Source organism: Bombina bombina, chromosome 4 (assembly GCF_027579735.1).
Source record: "Bombina bombina isolate aBomBom1 chromosome 4, aBomBom1.pri, whole genome shotgun sequence".
NCBI classification, from domain to species: Eukaryota; Metazoa; Chordata; class Amphibia; order Anura; family Bombinatoridae; genus Bombina; species Bombina bombina.
In genome coordinates, this window is record NC_069502.1 from 908,587,678 (window position 1) to 908,607,908 (window position 20,231).

General features: G+C 39.9%; 1 protein-coding gene across 5 annotated transcripts in view; it reads left to right on the forward strand.

Annotated features, from left to right (window-relative positions):
* The window catches only part of UTRN (utrophin), a 1,395,536-nt gene that overhangs the window by 520,200 nt on the left and 855,105 nt on the right, over positions 1–20,231 (forward strand). For all 5 annotated transcript variants that reach the window (XM_053711837.1, XM_053711835.1, XM_053711836.1 and 2 more), the window contains one exon: positions 7,036–7,171. In XM_053711837.1, the coding sequence (XP_053567812.1) occupies positions 7,036–7,171 (136 nt within the window). The remainder of the gene's footprint in view (positions 1–7,035; positions 7,172–20,231) is intronic.

The following is a 20,231-nucleotide window of genomic DNA, read 5'->3' on the forward strand; positions in this document are numbered from 1 at the left end:
GGATCACCCACAGCAGAGCTGTTATATAGCTCCTCCCCTCACTGCCATATCCAGTCATTCTCTTGCAACTCTCAACTAAGATAGAGGTCGTAAGAGGACTGTGGTGTTTTATACTTAGTTTATTTCTTCAATCAAAAGTTTGTTATTTTTAAATGGTACCGGAGTGTACTGTTTATCTCAGGCAGTATTTAGAAGAAGAATCTGCCTGCGTTTTCTATGATCTTAGCAGAAGTAACTAAGATCCTTTGCTGTTCTCACATATTCTGAGGAGTGAGGTAACTTCAGAGGGGGAATAGCGTGCAGGTTTTCCTGTAATAAGGTATGTGCAGTTAAAATATTTTTCTAGGGATGGAATTTGCTAGAAAATGCTGCTGATACCGAAGTAATGTAAGTAAAGCCTTAAATGCAGTTATAGCGACTGGTATCAGGCTTATTAATAGAGATACATACTCTTATAAAAGTGTATTTTAAAACGTTTGCTGGCATGTTTAATCGTTTTTTACATATGTTTGGTGATAAAACTTATTGGGGCCTAGTTTTTTCCACATGGCTGGCTTGAATTTTGCCTAGAAACAGTTCCCTGAGGCTTCCCACTGTTGTAATATGAGTGGGAGGGGCCTATTTTGGCGTTTTTTTTGCACAGCAAAAATTACAGACACAGACATCCAGCTTCTTCCTGCATGATCCAGGACTTCTCTGAAGGGCTCAAAAGGCTTCAAAAGTTGTATTGAGGGAGGTAAAAAGCCACAGTAGAGCTGTGGCAGTTGTTGTGACTGTTTAAAAAACGTTTTTGTCATTTGTTATTCCGTTTTTGGTATTAAGGGGTTAATCATCCATTTGCAAGTGGGTGCAATGCTCTGCTAACTTATTACATACACTGTAAAAATTTCGTTAGTGTAACTGCATTTTTTCACTGTTATTTCAAAATTTGGGAAAATTTGTGTTTCTTAAAGGCGCAGTAACGTTTTTTATATTGCTTGTAAACTTGTTTTAAAGTGTTTTCCAAGCTTGCTAGTCTCATTGCTAGTCTGTTTAAACATGTCTGACACAGAGGAACCTACTTGATCATTATGTTTGAAAGCCATGGTGGAGCCCCATAGGAGAATGTGTACTAAATGTATTGATTTCACCTTAAACAGTAAAGATCAGTCTTTATCTATAAAATAATTATCACCAGAGGGTTCTGTCGAGGGGGAAGTTATGCCGACTAACTCTCCCCACGTGTCAGACCCTTCGCCTCCCGCTCAGGGGACGCATGCTAATATGGCGCCAATTACATCAGGGACGCCCATAGCGATTACCTTGCAGGACATGGCTGCAATCATGAATAATACCCTGTCAGAGGTATTATCTAGATTGCCTGAATTAAGAGGCAAGCGCGATAGCTCTGGGGTTAGGAGAGATACAGAGCGTGCAAATGCTGTTAGAGCCATGTCTGATACTGCATCACAGTATGCAGAACATGAGGACGGAGAGCTTCAGTCTGTGGGTGACATCTCTGACTCGGGGAAACCTGATTCAGAGATTTCTAATTTTAAATTTAAGCTTGAGAACCTCCGTGTATTGCTTGGGGAGGTATTAGCTGCTCTGAATGACTGTAACACAGTTGCAATTCCAAATAAATTGTGTAGGCTGGATAGATACTATGCGGTGCCGGTGTGTACTGATGTTTTTCCTATACCTAAAAGGCTTACAGAAATTATTAGCAAGGAGTGGGATAGACCCGGTGTGCCCTTTTCCCCACCTCCTATATTTAGAAAAATGTTTCCAATAGACGCCAGTACACGGGACTTATGGCAGACGGTCCCTAAGGTGGAGGGAGCAGTTTCTACTTTAGCAAAGCGTACCACTATCCCGGTTGAGGACAGTTGTGCTTTTTCAGATCCAATGGATAAAAAATTGGAGGGTTACCTTAAGAAAATGTTTATTCAACAAGGTTTTATTTTACAGCCCCTTGCATGCATTGCGCCTGTCACTGCTGCAGCGGCATTCTGGTTTGAGGCCCTGGAAGAGGCCATCCAGACAGCTCCATTGAATGAAATTATTGACAAGCTTAGAACGCTTAAGCTAGCTAACTCATTTGTTTCTGATGCCATTGTTCATTTGACTAAACTAACGGCTAAGAATTCCGGATTCGCCATCCAGGCGCGTAGGGTGCTATGGCTTAAATCCTGGTCAGCTGACGTGACTTCAAAGTCTAAATTACTCAACATTCCTTTCAAGGGGCAGACCTTATTCGGGCCTGGCTTGAAGGAAATTATTGCTGACATTACTGGAGGCAAGGGTCATACCCTTCCCCAGGACAGGGCCAAATCAAAGGCCAAACAGTCTAATTTTCGTGCCTTTCGAAATTTCAAGGCAGGAGCAGCATCAACTTCCTCCGCTTCAAAACAAGAGGGAACTGTTGCTCATTCCAGACAGGCATGGAAACCTAACCAGTCCTGGAACAAGGGCAAGCAGGCCAGAAAGCCTGCTGCTGCCCCCAAGACAGCATGAAGGAACGGCCCCCTATCCGGAAATGGATCTAGTGGGGGGCAGACTTTCTCTCTTCGCCCAGGCGTGGGCAAGAGATGTTCAGGATCCCTTGGCGTTGGAGATCATATCTCAGGGATATCTTCTGGACTTCAAAGCTTCTCCTCCACAAGGGAGATTTCATCTTTCAAGGTTATCAGTAAACCAGATAAAGAAAGAGGCATTCCTAAGCTGTGTGCAAGACCTCCTAGTAATGGGAGTGATCCATCCAGTTCCGCGGACGGAACAAGGACAGGGATTTTATTCAAATCTGTTTGTGGTTCCCAAGAAAGAGGGAACCTTCAGACCAATCTTGGATCTAAAGATCTTAAACAAATTCCTCAGAGTTCCATCATTCAAAATGGAAACTATTCGGACCATCCTACCCATGATCCAATCAGGTCAGTACATGACCACAGTGGACTTAAAGGATGCCTACCTTCACATACCGATTCACAAAGATCATCATCGGTTCCTAAGGTTTGCCTTTCTAGACAGGCATTACCAATTTGTATCTCTTCCCTTCGGGTTGGCCACTGCCCCGAGAATTTTTACAAAGGTTCTGGGCTCACTTCTGGCGGTTCTAAGACCGCGAGGCATAGCGGTGGCTCTGTATCTAGACGACATCCTGATACAGGCGTCAAGCTTTCAAATTTCCAAGTCTCATACAGAGATAGTTCTGGCATTTCTGAGGTCGCATGGGTGGAAAGTGAACGTGGAAAAGAGTTCTCTATCACCACTCACAAGAGTCTCCTTCCTAGGGACTCTTATAGATTCTGTAGAGATGAAAATTTACCTGACGGAGTCCAGGTTATCAAAACTTCTAAATGCTTGCCGTGTCCTTCATTCCATTCCACGCCCGTCAGTGGCTCAGTGCATGGAACTAATCGGCTTAATGGTAGCGGCAATGGACATAGTGCCATTTGCGCGCCTGCATCTCAGACCGCTGCAATTATGCATGCTAAGTCAGTGGAATGGGGATTTCTCAGATTTGTCCCCTCTACTAAATCTGGATCAAGAGACCAGAGATTCTCTTCTCTGGTGGCTTTCTCGGGTCCATCTGTCCAAGGGTATGACCTTTCGCAGGCCAGATTGGACGATTGTAACAACAGATGCCAGCCTTCTAGGTTGGGGCGCAGTCTGGAACTCCCTGAAGGCTCAGGGATCGTGGACTCAGGAGGAGAAACTCCTCCCAATAAATATTCTGGAGTTAAGAGCAATATTCAATGCTCTTCTAGCTTGGCCTCAGTTAGCAACACTGAGGTTCATCAGATTTCAGTCGGACAACATCACGACTGTGGCTTACATCAACCATCAAGGGGGAACCAGGAGTTCCCTAGCGATGTTAGAAGTCTCAAAGATAATTCGCTGGGCAGAGTCTCACTCTTGCCACCTGTCAGCGATCCACATCCCAGGCGTAGAGAACTGGGAGGTGGATTTTCTAAGTCGTCAGACTTTTCATCCAGGGGAGTGGGAACTCCATCCGGAGGCGTTTGCTCAACTGGTCCATCGTTTGGGCAAACCAGAACTGGATCTCATGGCATCTCACCAGAACGCCAAGCTTCCTTGTTACGGATCCAGGTCCAGGGACCCGGGAGCAACGCTGATAGATGCTCTAGCAGCTCCTTGGTTCTTCAACCTGGCCTATGTGTTTCCACCGTTTCCTCTGCTCCCTCGACTTATTGCCAAAATCAAACAGGAGAGAGCATCAGTGATTCTGATAGCGCCTGCGTGGCCACGCAGGACCTGGTATGCAGACCTAGTGGACATGTCATCTCTTCCACCATGGACTCTGCCTCTGAGGCAGGACCTTCTAATACAAGGTCCTTTCAATCATCCAAATCTAATTTCTCTGAGACTGACTGCATGCAGATTGAACGCTTGATTCTATCAAGGCGTGGCTTCTCCGAGTCAGTCATTGATACCTTAATACAGGCTCGGAAGCCTGTCACCAGGAAAATCTACCATATGATATGGTGTAAATATCTTTATTGGTGTGAATCCAAGAGTTACTCATGGAGTAAGGTTAGGATTCCTAGGATATTGTCCTTTCTCCAAGAGGGTTTGGACAAAGGCTTATCAGCTAGTTCTTTAAAAGGACAGATCTCTGCTCTGTCTATTCTTTTGCACAAGCGTCTGGCAGAAGTTCCAGACGTCCAGGCATTTTGTCAGGCTTTGGTTAGGATTAAGCCTGTGTTTAAAACTGTTGCTCCCCCCTGGAGCTTAAACTTGGTTCTTAAAGTTCTTCAGGGAGTTCCGTTTGAACCCCTTCATTCCATTGATATTAAACTTTTATCTTGGAAAGTTCGGTTTTTGATGGCTATTTCCTCGGCTCGAAGAGTCTCTGAGTTATCTGCCTTACATTGTAATTCTCCTTATCTGATTTTTCATTCAGACAAGGTAGTTCTGCGTACCAAACCTGGGTTTTTACCTAAGGTGGTTTCTAACAGGAATATCAATCAAGAGATTGTTGTTCCATCATTGTGTCCTAATCCTTCTTCAAAGAAGGAACGTCTTTTGCATAATCTGGACGTAGTCCGTGCCTTGAAGTTTTACTTACAGGCTACTAAAGATTTTCGTCAAACATCTGCCCTGTTTGTCGTTTACTCTGGACAGAGGAGAGGTCAAAAAGCTTCGACAACCTCTCTCTCCTTTTGGCTTCGGAGCATAATACGCTTAGCCTATGAGACTGCTGGACAGCAGCCCCCTGAAAGGATTACAGCTCATTCTACTAGAGCTGTGGCTTCCACCTGGGCCTTTAAAAATGAGGCCTCTGTTGAACAGATTTGCAAGGCTGCGACTTGGTCTTCGCTTCACACCTTTTCAAAATTTTACAAATTTGACACTTTTGCTTCTTCGGAGGCTGTTTTTGGGAGAAAGGTTCTACAGGCAGTGGTTCCTTCCGTTTAAATTCCTGCCTTGTCCCTCCCATCATCCGTGTACTTTAGCTTTGGTATTGGTATCCCACAAGTAATGGATGATCCGTGGACTGGATACACTTAACAAGAGAAAACATAATTTATGCTTACCTGATAAATTTATTTCTCTTGTAGTGTATCCAGTCCACGGCCCGCCCTGTCCTTTTAAGGCAGGTCTAAATTTTAATTAAACTACAGTCACCACTGCACCCTATGGTTTCTCCTTTCTCGTCTTGTTTCGGTCGAATGACTGGATATGGCAGTGAGGGGAGGAGCTATATAGCAGCTCTGCTGTGGGTGATCCTCTTGCAACTTCCTGTTGGGAAGGAGAATATCCCACAAGTAATGGATGATCCGTGGACTGGATACACTACAAGAGAAATAAATTTATCAGGTAAGCATAAATTATGTTTTTTCTTTGTCCCAAATAATCAGTACCATACGGCAAAGACTAAGTAATTTTATAGCCCTCCAACGCTATCTCCAAGTTATTTTGTGTTCTGATTGTGTATTTCTGATCAAGATACAAATAACTGGGCCATCCAAGCATAATCAACCTAAATATACCCCAGGTTAGCCCTTATAATCTCCATAGTTTTATCTTTATTTTATTGTGGGCTTCCTTATATAACGTTACCTAAAAAGCACAAAAATGCTTATTTTTATTTAGCATAATGACAAAATGATACTGGTTATATTTGTGTACATTTATGGACAGATGAAGCAATAAACTATTTCCAAAAAGGCTATCAATAGTCAGCATGTCCAGATTTCTTATTAAATCTAAGCTTTCTTTGACATAGATCAGGGTTCTCCTAACTTTTTTCCCTCAAGACCCAGTGCCATGATACCACATACCTATAGCTGCAAGTTTTGGCAAAGTGACTTAAATGTGTGTGTACTTTATTCCTGATGGTAGTCAAACTTGAAAGTGTTGTAAAAGAAAATAACTAACACACTCTCATACAACACACACACCACACACTCACTCTCATACAACACCCACACACTACACACACACTCTCATACAACACGCACACACTACACACACACACTCTCATACAACACGCGCTCACTACACACACACACACACACTCTCATACAACACGCACACACTACACACACACTCTCATACAATACACATGTCACACACACTTTCATACAACACACACACCACACTGTCTCATTTAACACACACACTCATACAACACACACTCTCATATAATTCACAGCACACATACACAAGTTGCGACCCAGTAGTGGGTCCCAACCCGTGGTTTGAAAAACCTTACATAGAGGGTACTACATGAAAAGCAACTTTGTAGTCTGTTCTCTGATGAATTTCATTTTATAAGGTGCAATGTGAATGATGTTGTAAAACCAGTCAGAGACTTCACAGATAGGTGAAGCAGTATAGCAGTATGAAAGGATACAAGTGTAGTCTTGCCTAAAGACACAAACTATGACCAACATCAAGATAGAAATGGTTATAACATGGATATAACAGTACAAAAATACAATAAATGTGAATTTACTAAAACTAGTAAAATGGATTCTTAATATTTTTTTTCTCAATTAATAATCAATATGATTTTATTTCTCATAGGTTAAAAGAAGAAAGCCAGGCTTTAACTGACTACAGGAAAAAGATGGATGAGTTTGTCATTTGGTTAGAGAAGACGAAAAACGTGACCCGGACAAAACCTGCTTTTGAGAGCGAAGAAAGGCTGCAAGAATTAAAGGTAGCTAACCAAGAGGAATTTATATGGCAATCAGTGCATTTTAGAGGGATAGGAGACATTTCATTTGAAAGGACAGACCCCTCCCTTTCAAACAATGACGATGTGTCTTGGTTCCTGGCCTCTTCCTTATTGTTTTAGAAAATTTCACGCCACATATGTGGCATAATGACGCCACAAAGAGGACACACTGGGAAAGAGATGGGTCCTTTACAATTTTGATACTGACAGTAGTGTTGACAATATAATTATTATTTTGGTTACCTGTGTCTGTGACAGTTTTTAATGGATTAAAAAAAAAAGTTTGTAATGTTTTATAATAGTATCTTCTCAGCTGCTGTTCCATTTTTTTTAATTAAGTGCTCCACATACATATTGCCCAATATGGTTTCCTCTAAGGTGAATGTAGTCTCTTAGATATGAGTAGTAGGGTCATTTTTGAGGTCTGGAGAGGAGTTATTGCCTTATTGGTAATTTGTTTTTGTTTTTTAACAACATTGTGTGAGCACAAACATGGTCCCTTGTTTGAATTTGGTCAGGGTCGGGAACACTAATTTTAAATGTACTTTCTTAAATAAAATATATATTTTAATGGGTTTTCCTTGACCCAATGGGGCATATCTATCAAGCTCCGAATGGAGCTTGTTGCCCCGTGTTTCTGGCAAGCCTGCAGGCTCGCCAGAAACAGCAGTTATGAAACAGCGGTCATAAAGAACGCTGCTCCATAACCTGAGCAGGCGGACAGACATCGCCGGAAATCAACCCGATCAAGTACGATCGGTTTGATTGACACCCCTCTGCTAGCGGCCTATTGGCCGCGAATCTGCAGGGGGCGGCGTTGCACCAGCAGCTCTTGTGAGCTGCCGGTGCAATGCTGAATACAGCAAGCGTATTGCTCGCCGTATTCAGCGAGGTCTGTCGGACCTGATCCGCACTGTCGGATCAGGTCCGACAGACCTTGATAACTAGAGGTCTTTAAGTCAATATCAAATGGATGTGAAATGCATCCCATTAAGTAAATAATTTCTAGCTGACTTAAAAGGGACGTTGTACTTCCCCTTTAATTTGTTCCCAGTGGTCCAGTTTACCTGCTGGAGTATATTTGATTGTTTGCAAACAGCTCCTTACTTGCTTACTTTTATTTTATTATTTTATATAGCTGATTTTGCCTGTAGAAACCAGAGCACCTATACTGAAAATATGAATAACAAACATATTTTATGTAGAAAAGCTATGCAAACAGTAGGCTCTAGCACTGATTAGTCTCCCAGTGGGATAGAAACAGATTTGTTTTATCTAAAATAGTTGATAGTACCTATCCATACTTATCATTTCAAATCCTGATTATGCTTGGACATAGATAACATTAGCAGATCTGTTTCACCTTCATGTTTACTCTTTACCCTTACATGACTATTTATTTTTTTGTACTAATAACAAATCGTATTGATATTTTTCCTGTTTAGTCTTTATGATTATGATTATCCTATCAGATGATGCTATTTAAAGGAAGATATGATAATAGTTAGTAGGTCTCTGATGAAGACGTGAGCCCAAACGCGACAAACCATTTATTTATTTCCTATAGCAAGAGGCATGTTTTTATTTATGTGTTTTATGTGCTTCCAGTAAAGAATAGAATTTTCATTCATCGTGCTTTGCTACAACATTTATTCTGCTTTACCTGCAGGCTCAGCTCATTTTTATGAGCTTGTCCTTCAGAACTTTAGAAAAAGATTGAGATGATGGCACCACTTACTGAAGATAACAGGGTTCTTTTACCATACAAATAAGGTCAAATTGGCTTCAAAATACAACAGATATCAGAAACACAATATTGATTGGCAGTCAGTTAAAGAAACTGAACAAAAATTGATACTGTATAAGCACTCAGTTAAGACTAGGGTTGCCACCTTTTGCCCAGGCAATTCCTGGACACTTATTAAGTGGGCGTGGAGGGGTGTGTCTCGGGGTGTGTCTCAGGCGTGGCTTGGGAGTGTGGCTTCTCGCGGCATCAAATTTATTATGAAATCACTTTTTATATTATATATATATATATATATATATATATATATAATATATATATATAATATATATTATATATATATATATATATATATATAATATATATATATATAATATATATTTTATATATATATTATATATATAAAATATATATTATATATAATATATATATATAATATATATTATATATAATATATAATATATATATATATATATATATATATATATATATATATATATATATATATAATATACACATATACTAAGTTGAAACCCCAATACCAAGTAAAATAGTGCTGTTTAGCCAGATTAACAAACATAACTGTTATGCCATTAGGTTTAACAAAATTATTGGAGCAGTGTTTGGAGATGTGACCCCGTCACCCCGCGCATTACCTACCTTGCTCTAGGCTTCGTGAACCTGTGTACTTGTGACCGGACTCGGGATAACTGGTGGAGGTGGGGCCGGGGGACGCGCGCGATCACGATGTCCTGCCTCTCTCTCTCTCTCTCTCTCTCTCTCTCTCTCTCTCTCTCTCTCTCTCTCTCTCTCTCCTGCCTGCAGGATGTGACAACTCTTCTCCGACCCTCTTCAACCCCTCCCACTGTGTCACACTCACGTACTCCGTCTCTCCAGCTCTCCTGAAGTCTGACTACCCGGTTAAAAGTAACCCCGGGCTAAGTGCTCCTCTGGCCATCTAATATATTGTAAATTTTGTGCTCACTGCGCCAGGGGAGCGCTTAGGCCGGGGCATTTGAGGTTAGTTCCGGGACACGGGACACAGAGCCTCAGACCGGGATTGTCCCGGTGAAACCGGGGCGGGTGGCAACCCTAGTTAAGATCCTCACGTAAAATGGAATAAATCTTTATTAGAACGTGTTTAAAACAATGGTGTATTATTAAAACTAAAATGCTGGCTAGTAAAAAGTCCAGTTAGATAACTGGTATAATTCCGGGAGAACACTGGGTGCCTAATAGAAATATCAGCCACTAGCTCTGAGCAGCAAAGTATATATATAAAGTACAAAACCTCAAGTGGTAATATTGTAAATGTAATTACAAGGATATCCGATTTATGTAAAATGTAAAAGGGTTTATAACTGTGATCCTAGGTAGAGATACATCTCTATTAAAGGCTAGTGACACATCTGATGGGAATATCATAATTAACACATGGACTAGTAATGTTTATGCATTTGTAATAACCATTTGCAGGTTTTGGTCTGCATAAAAATCAACATATATTTGCTGATATTCCCACTTAACCCTTGTGTTTAAATAATATTAAATACAAGTAATTGAAATGTGGCTATGCACGTTTCAGGCTGAATGTTTGGCATGTATGTCGTGCTTCAATACTGGAAGTTAAAGTATTGCACTAGTGGCTAGGTTGGATTATACAGCTCTGCTTAAATATCAACCGGAGAGAGCCGATATATAATAATACCAAAAATAAAGCCTTGTACCCACTTACTTCAATTACTAATAGGTTTATTAAATGGATACATATAGTTAGATCCCTGCCTGTTTGATGCTATTGAGTATATTGATTAAAGGGCAGAACTTCCATTCAGAATATAGGAAGTTAGCATTAATCACTCCGTTATAAATCAGGCAAATATTGAAACATAATAGCTTAAATTATTTGTTATGGTAGTAACGCTTAGGGCAATTGATACATATTGTACTTTTCACTCAATATTGAGAGTGTTAACTTACGCCTAGATTTAGAGTTTTGTCGGCAAGGACCCGCGTAGCTAACGCATGCTTTTTTCTGGCCGCACCTTTTAAATACCGCTGGTATTTAGAGTTAACAGAATGGCAGGGTTTTCAGTGCGTTAGGCTCCAAAAAGGGAGCGTAGAGCATAATTTAACGCCACTGCAACTCTAGATACCAGCGGTGCTTACGGACGCGGCCAGCCTCAAAAACGTGCTCGTGCACGATTCCCCCATAGGAAACAATGGAGCTGTTTGAGCTGAAAAAAAACCTAACACCTGCAAAAAAGCCGCGTTCAGCTCCTAACGCAGCCCCATTGTTTCCTATGGGGAAACACTTCCTACGTCTGCACCTAACATGTACCCCGAGTTTAAACACCCCTAACCTTACACTTATTAACCCCTATTCTGCCGCCCCCGCTATCGCTGACACCTGCATATTTTTTTAACCCCTAATCTGCCGCTCCGTAAACCGCCGCTACTTACATTATCCCTATGTACCCCTAATCTGCTGCCCCTAACACCGCCGACCCCTATATTATATTTATTAACCCCTAATCTGCCGCCCCCAACGTCGCCCCCACCTAACTACACTTATTAACCCCTAATCTGCCGACCGGACCTGAGCGCTACTATAATAAATGTATTAACCCCTAATCCGCCTCACTCCCGCCTCAATAACCCTATAATAAATAGTATTAACTCCTAATATGCCCTCCCTAACATTGCCGACACCTAACTTCAAGTATTAACCCCTAATCTGCCAATCGGAGCTCACCGCTACTCTAATAAATTTTTTAACCCCTAAAGCTAATTCTAACCCTAACACCCCCCTAAGTTAAATATAATTTTATTCTAACGAAATAAATTAACTCTTATTAAATAACTTATTCCTATTTAAAGCTAAATACTTACCTGTAAAATAAACCCTAATATAGCTACAATATAAATTATAATTATATTGTAGCTATTTTAGGATTAATATTTATTTTACAGGCAACTTTGTAATTATTTTAACCCCTTAATGACCGGACCATTTTTCAATTTTCTTACCCTTAATGACAATGGCTATTTTTACATTTCTGCTGTGTTTGTGTTTAGCTGTAATTTTCCTCTTACTCATTTACTGTACCCACACATATTATATACCGTTTTTCTCGCCATTAAATGGACTTTCTAAAGATACCATTATTTTCATCATGTCTTATAATTTACTACAAAAAAAAATAATAAAATATGAGGAGAAAATGGAAAAAAACACACTTTTTCTAACTTTGACCCCCAAAATCTGTTACACATCTACAATCCCCAAAAAACACCCATGCTAAATAGTTTCTAAATTTTGTCCTGAGTTTAGAAATACCCAATGTTTACATGTTTTTTGCTTTTTTTGCAAGTTATAGGGCCATAAATACAAGTAGCACTTCGCTATTTCCAAACCACTTTTTTTCAAAATTAGCGCTAGTTACATTGGAACCCTGATATCTGTCAGGAATACCTGAATATCCCTTGACATGTATATATTTTTTGTTAGAAGACAACCCAAAGTATTGATCTAGGCACATTTTGGTATATTTTATGCCACCATTTCACCGCCAAATGCGAGCAAATTAAAAAAAAACTTTACATTTTTCACAATTTTAGGTTTCTCACTGAAATTATTTACAAACAGCTTGTGCTATTATGGCACAAATTGTTGTAAAAGCTTCTTTGGGATCCCCTTTGTTCAGAAATAGCAGACTTATATGGCTTTGGCATTGATTTTTGGTAATTAGAAGGCCGCTAAATGCTGCTGCGCACCACACGTAAATTATGCCCAGCAGTGAAGGGGTTAATTAGGTAGGTTGTAGGGAGCTTGCAGGGTTAATTTTAGCTTTAGGGTAGAGATCAGCCTCCCACCTGACACATCCCACCCCCTGATCCCTCCCAAACAGCTCTCTTCCCTCCCCCACCCCACAAATGTCCCCGCCATCTTAAGTACTGGCAGAAAGTCTGCCAGTACTAAATAAAAGGAGTTTTTTTTTTTTATAAAAAAAATAAAATATTTTAGCTGTGATGGACTCCTGCCTTAGCCCCAACCTCCATGATCCCCCCCCCCCCAGCTCTCTAACCCTCTCCCCTATCTAATTGCGGCCATCTTGGGTACTGGCAGCTGTCTGCCAGTACCCAATTTGCCCCAAAAACAAAAGTGTTTTTTGTTCTTTTGTTTTTTTTTATGTTTTCTGTAGTGTAGCAGCCCCCCACAATACCCCTATCCCCCTCCCCTTCCCAGATCCTTTTATATTATTTTATTAAAAAATCTTTTCCCCCCCCCTCTTCCCTCCTCATTGGTGTCAGTGTCAGTGCCAGGTAATGCGCACGCGCGCCCCCCCGCGCGCTCCCGGCACCCGGCGTGCACATTGCACTTCTAGGAACCGGATGCCGGGTAGCGATGGGCCGCCCACCCGCCTCCCTGTTACGCTCCCACCCACCAACGAACCGGCACCATCGCTACCGGTGCAGAGAGGGCCACAGAGTGGCTCTCTCTGCATCGGAGTCTTCTAAAAAGGTATTGCAGGATGCCTCCATATGGAGGCATCACTGCAATACCCTGAGAGCTGCTGGAAGCGATTGCGATCGCTTCCAGCACTCTCTTAGACAACTGACGTACCAGGTACGTCCATTGTCATTAACTGCTTGTTAATGCATGACGTACCTGGTACGTCAGTTGTCATTAAGGGGTTAACCAGGTACAATAGCTATTAAATAGTTAAGAACTATTTAATAGTTACCTAGTTAAAATAATTACAAAATTACCTGTAAAATAAATCCTAACCTAAGTTACAATTAAACCTAACACTACACTATCAATAAATTAATTAAATACAATTCCTACAAATAAATAAAATTAAATAAACTAACTAAAGTACAAAAAATAAAAAAGAACTAACACTAAGCCAACTAAGAAGCCAATCAGATTGAGCTTGCATTCTATTGGCTGATCGGAAGCAGCCAATAGAATGCAAGCTCAATCTGATTGGCTGATCGGATCAGCCAATCAGATTGAACTTGATTCTGATTGGCTGATTCCATCAGCCAATCAGAATTTTCCTACCTTAATTCCGATTGGCTGATAGAATCCTATCAGCCAATCGGAAGTCGAGGGACGCCATCTTGGATGACGTCCCTTAAAGGAACCGTCATTCTTCAGTTGGACGTCGTCGGAAGAAGATTGATCCGCGCTGGAGGTCTTCGCGATGGAGCCGTTCCTCATCGGATGAAGATAGAAGATGCCGCTTGGATCAAGATGGTTGCCGGTCTGGATCGCCTCTTCTTCCCGGATAGGATGAAGACTTTGGAGACTCTTCTGGACCTCTTCAGCCGCAGGATGATGGATCGCCAGCCCCCGCTTGGGTTGGATGAAGATTTTGGAGCCAGGACCGATCGGTGAGACCCGGTGAGGTGAAGATAAGGTAGGAAGATCTTCAGGGGCTTAGTGTTAGGTTTATTTAAGGGGGGTTTGGGTTATATTAGGGGTATGTGGGTGGTGGGTTGTAATGTTGGGGGGGTATTGTATATTTTTTTTTACAGGCAAAAGAGCTGAATTCTTTGGGGCATGCCCCGCAAAGGGCCCTTTTAAGGGCTGGTAAGGTAAAAGAGCTTTGAACTTTTGTAATTTAGAATAGGGTAGGGCATTTTTTTTATTTTGGGGGTCTTTGTTATTTTATTAGGGGGCTTAGAGTAGGTGTAATTAGTTTAAAATTGTTGTAATTTTTTTCTAATGTTTGTAAATATTTTTTTATTTTTTGTAACTTAGTTCTTTTTTATTTTTTGTACTTTAGTTAGTTTATTTAATTGTATTTATTTGTAGGAATTGTATTTAATTTATTTATTGATAGTGTAGTGTTAGGTTTAATTGTAGATAATTGTAGGTATTTTATTTAATTAATTTATTGATAGTGTAGTGTTTAATTGTAACTTAGGTTAGGATTTATTTTACAGGTAATTTTGTAATTATTTTAACTAGGTAACTATTAAATAGTTATTAACTATTTAATAGCTATTGTACCTGGTTAAAATAATTACAAAGTTGCCTGTAAAATAAATAAAAAGTATTTAGCTTTAAATAGGAATAATTTATTTAATAAGAGTTAATTTATTTCGTTAGATTTAAATTATATTTAACTTAGGGGGGTGTTAGGGTTAGGGTTAGACTTAGCTTTAGGGGTTAATACATTTATTAGAGTAGCGGCGAGGTCCGGTCGGCAGATTAGGGGTTAATAATTTAAGTTAGGTGTTGGCGATGTTAGGGAGGGCAGATTAGGGGTTAATACTATTTATTATAAGGTTATTGAGGCGGGAGTGAGGCGGATTAGGGGTTAATAACTTTATTATAGTAGCGGTGCGGTCCGCTCGGCAGATTAGGGGTTAATAAGTGTAGGCAGGTGGAGGCGACGTTGAGGGGGGCAGATTAGGGGTTAATAAATATAATATAGGGGTCGGCGGTGTTAAGGGCAGCAGATTAGGGGTACATAAGGATAACGTAGGTAGCGGCGCTTTGCGGTCGGCAGATTAGGGGTTAATTATTGTAGGTAGCTGGCGGTGACGTTGTGGGGGGCAGGTTAGGGGTTAATAAATATAATATAGGGGTTGGCGGTGTTAGGGGCAGCAGATTAGGGGTACATAAGTATAACGTAGGTGGCGGTCGGCAGATTAGGGGTTAAAAAAATGTAATAGAGTGGCGGCGATGTGGGGGGACCTTGGTTTAGGGGTGTATAGGTAGTTTATGGGTGTTATTGTACTTTAGAGCACAGTAGTTAAGAGCTTTATAAGCCGGCGTTAGCCCAGAAAGCTCTTAACTACTGACTTTTTTCTGCGGCTGGAGTTTTGTCGTTAGATTTCTAACGCTCACTCCAGACACGACTCTAAATACCGGAGTTAGAAAGATCCCATTGAAAAGATAGGATACGCAATTGACGTAAGGGGATCTGCGGTATGGAAAAGTCGCGGCTGGAAAGTGAGCGTTAGACCCTTTCCTGACTGACTCCAAATACCGGCGGTAGCCTAAAACCAGCGTTAGGAGCCTCTAACGCTGGTTTTCACGGCTACCGCCAAACTCTAAATCTAGGCCTTAGTATTTAACCCCTTAATGACCACAATGCACCCTGTATGTCACTGGTCGTTAAGGGTTTTTTCAGGACATAATAGCACAAATCTAGCAAGAACACGCTATTAATGCCCTCCCTCCAGCAGGCTTTGTGAAATAGAGCAGTCTCAACGCTGGTGGCAAGACCGCGCTATAAAACAATCAAGTCCCAAAAAAAGGCCAGTGACATACAGGGTACGTCGCTGGTCCTTAAGGGGTTAAATAACAGTGCAGTACTATGTATCATTATAATTGAGCTTGCAATGACTGTGAGCGCATTAAGTAATAGCAGGAATTTTAATAAATCAATTGTAATAATAACCGGGAGGTTCCGTATAGTTCATTGCTACCAGCCATTAAAATATTCTTGCATATTAAGTCATAAGCGAATGCACTGCCTCAGATTTATACTATGAATCACGCTAAAGTTTCGCTCAATCTGTTAGGTAAGATTCGGCTATTCGTTATGAACTTAGTGCATAGGCTTCTATTAGTACCCTAGCGGCAAATAAACCCACGGATTACTGCTAGCAAGTCTTTTTAAAATATTAACAGAGCTCCAATCAGCTCACTCTCCTCTCTTGACATGTTTCGCCGGGTTTCCGGCTTTATCAAAAGGCCCATTTTTTTTTGTTTTACCTGCAGGCTGAGCTCATTTTTATGAGCTTGTCCTTGAGAACAACAGGTGATAGGTTTAATGAGTAAAACCAGCTATTTCAAACAAAAAAATCAAAATGAAAGAGCAATTCCCCATGCATTTAATTCTCTGCAGTAGGTAGTCATTTTTAACAATGGGAAACAAATGTTATAGTACAGTGTGTGTCCCTTTAATATTATTGCTGCTTGACTTAAAATATGAATGTTTTGGTTTTAATTACATCATTCATATTTCTTGCAGCTTGGAATAGTCTCCTGCGCCTTCATTTTGTTTTCTTAAAAGAAAAATGCAGGAGAGGATGACTGAAAAAGCAAGAAATACAAAAATACAAAATATTTTTGACAGCCATCCATGTATTATAATAAATGGGCTTGAATCGCTTTAAGCTTAATCATATCATTCTAACTTGGATTATAAGCACAGACATTGTATTTTTTCACTGTTTGTCAGAACATTGGCAAATATCTTAATCCTATTTCTGCAAAGCAAAAACTGCTATGAATCACAATTATTGCTCTGTATATTTCAAGTTGAACTGTGTTCTTTGCTAACCCCTTCCCGCCGTTAGGACGTTCCATGCTATCCTAACTGTGCTGGGCTTTAGCACTGTTGGGACGGCATTGAACGTCCTAGCCATTTGGCTGTCCTGAAACAATAGCCGTTTTCTAAAAGGGATCACAGGCTTGGGGCGTGCCTGCCATCATAGGCACTAGTACTACCCCCTCCCTGACCCGATCCAACGCGATTGTGTGATTTTAAACTTTGTTTCGGTGTAGACAAAATTAATCCCGGCAGGAAATGTTCGGCGTTGAAATACAGTACAGGTAGAAAACACTTTGTCCAAACTGCTTTGGACCAGAAAAGTTTTGGATTTCGGAATAGTTTGAATTTTGGAATGTTTAGCTCTTTAAAATGGTACCATGTGTAAATAGCAATAACTTATGTCATTTAGGTAATGTTTACATGTCATAATACAGCTTATACATGCAACCTAAAGCTAGTTTTAAATCATTTTTTAATACCCCTGTATACATAGTGCCCTTAGAAAGATAGTACACTGTCAGAAAAAAGGGTACGGTTGGGGTCCGTTTGTGAACACTTAGGGTACAACTGCTGTGGTTGTACCCTCAATGGATCATAATTACATCTTAAGGAACTAATATGTACCATTTAGCGGTAAATAAGGTACAAATATGTTTCCAACTGTCAAAGGGTCCATGTCTATACCATTTAATCCCCCCAAAAAGGTACAATCACTTGTGTGACTAAAAGGTTGAGGGGGATGGGTGCTTCAAGATGTTAACTCTTAAACATAAAGCAAATGTATTAACTAAAATTACAAATAATTTTTTTTGTTTTAAACTCTATAAAATAAACAAGAGCTGTTTAAGAACCAGTTTTAAAATAAATAAATAAAATAAAATTGTAACCGTTCCCCAATCACATACATGGACATTGTGTAACACGCCATAGCGCCATTTGTTGGTTGAAAGTTCTTTGACATGTGTAACACAGCTCCATCTATTGGTAGAAGGTCCATCACCAAAATTTGTACTGGGGAAATAGACTCATTTGCATATATTTTGCATAGAGTGACAATTCAATGTATGGTTGTGAGTTTTATCGTTTATCCATCCCCCAAATCCCCCTTCTTTTAGTTAGAGTTATATTTTACTATTATGTTGTTTTCTATATATTTATGGTTTATGTGGTATGTCACCCTAAATTAAATGGGGTGTTTTTAGAGTCTAGTACAGAGTGATATAAAACACATTAGACTTGGGCAAAGTGATTCTCTGTAGTGCTTCGAATCATTTGGATCAGCTCAGTCAAATGATTCGAATCACTGAATCAAATCCCGGTTCATTTCCTGCAAACCAGGCACAGCCACTAGTAAGTCTGACACACTCAGTACTGATTCATAAAGGAGTTGTGTGCAGCAACAGATCTTTGAATCACACAGTTTAATAGGGAATCAGTGTTGTGAAGAGAAACAAACACTCAAACTATGCATATATATATATATATATTTTTTTTTTATATATTTCAGTCACAACTGTTTCCCTATTAAACTATGTGATTATGATATATATTTCAAATAAATGTATTAGTCTGTTTAATACTTTTGAAAAACTATCTAACATGAAATGTTTGATATTTAAACTGTGTGAATGTATTAGATTGCACATTACACAATCATAGACAAATGTGCTTTTTAATTCCCTGCCTAACTCTTTTGCCAGCACTTAAACTTCCCTCCATTAAGGGCTAGATTTATTAAGCCCCTACGGCAGCAAGTTCTCTCAAGAACTTGCTCGCCGTAATTTATCAACCAGCGGTCACCAGACCGCTGCTTCCCTATCATCTACGCCACCTCTATTGTGGTGAAATTCAATCTCCTCGGTCGTATCCGACCAAGGAGATTGACAGCTCCTGCCCGTGCGTGATTGGCTTTGCACGGGCAGGGGGCGGGATTGCACACGAGCGCAAAATTGCGCTCGTGTGCAATGTTAATTACCTGCGGGTAATTTCGCCCCGCAACAGGCGAGCTGAGGCGTACAGGGGCGCGTTGATAAATCTAGCCCTTAGTCTGATTCCCTCCTGCTCTAACTAGTCACTGAATCACTGACTCCCAAGATGAGTTAAAGACAACTCTGCAAGTCCCAGGTAGAAGCACAAGCTTTTACTGAGTCTGAGTCACACACAGCACAGAGCAGCTCAGGATTAGTATAAACTGCAGTGTGTGCTGTGTGTGAATGAAATATACGTTTCAGTAAAAATCTAATAAAAATAGATATCCATTTAACATTAAAACAGGTAAAAAATAACCATATACATTACTTTATTAAAATCTTTCTTCACTGTCTAGAAACAGCAGAGCTGTGCACTGTTATATAATGCTGTGTGATTCAGGCAAAGACTCATACAAGCTCTTTACTGAGTGAAACACACGCACAGATTAGGGATGGGCGAATGTGTAACATTTCGAATGTAGAACGAATGTTATTACTGAAATTCGAATTATAAATCCGAATGTTGATAAGAACGAATATTCTTAAAAATTCTATAATCGAATGCTATTTACAGTTTTCGAATGTAACTTTTGAATTTGAATGTTTATAATTATATTGAATGTCCACATTCGAAATTTCGAATGTAACATTCTATTTAACAAATACTATTCAGAAGTTCAATAGTTCATGTGGTAGGGAGGGAATCTAGTAAATTGATACATAATAGATACAAATATATAATTTCGAATGTTTCTATATAGAATATTGCATAATTCGAATATTACATTTAAAGAAAGCATTAGAAATACTATTACAAACATATAAATTTGAATTTTTCAAATTTCGAATATTGCATAATTCGAATATTACATTTAAAGAAAAAGCATTAGAAATACTATTACAATCTAAATTCGAATTTTTCGAAAATAATATTTTCGAATGTAATCATAAAATTCGAAACCGAACATTCGAAAATCGAATGTTAGAATGTTATGTATACATTCGAAATTCGATTTGAACGAACG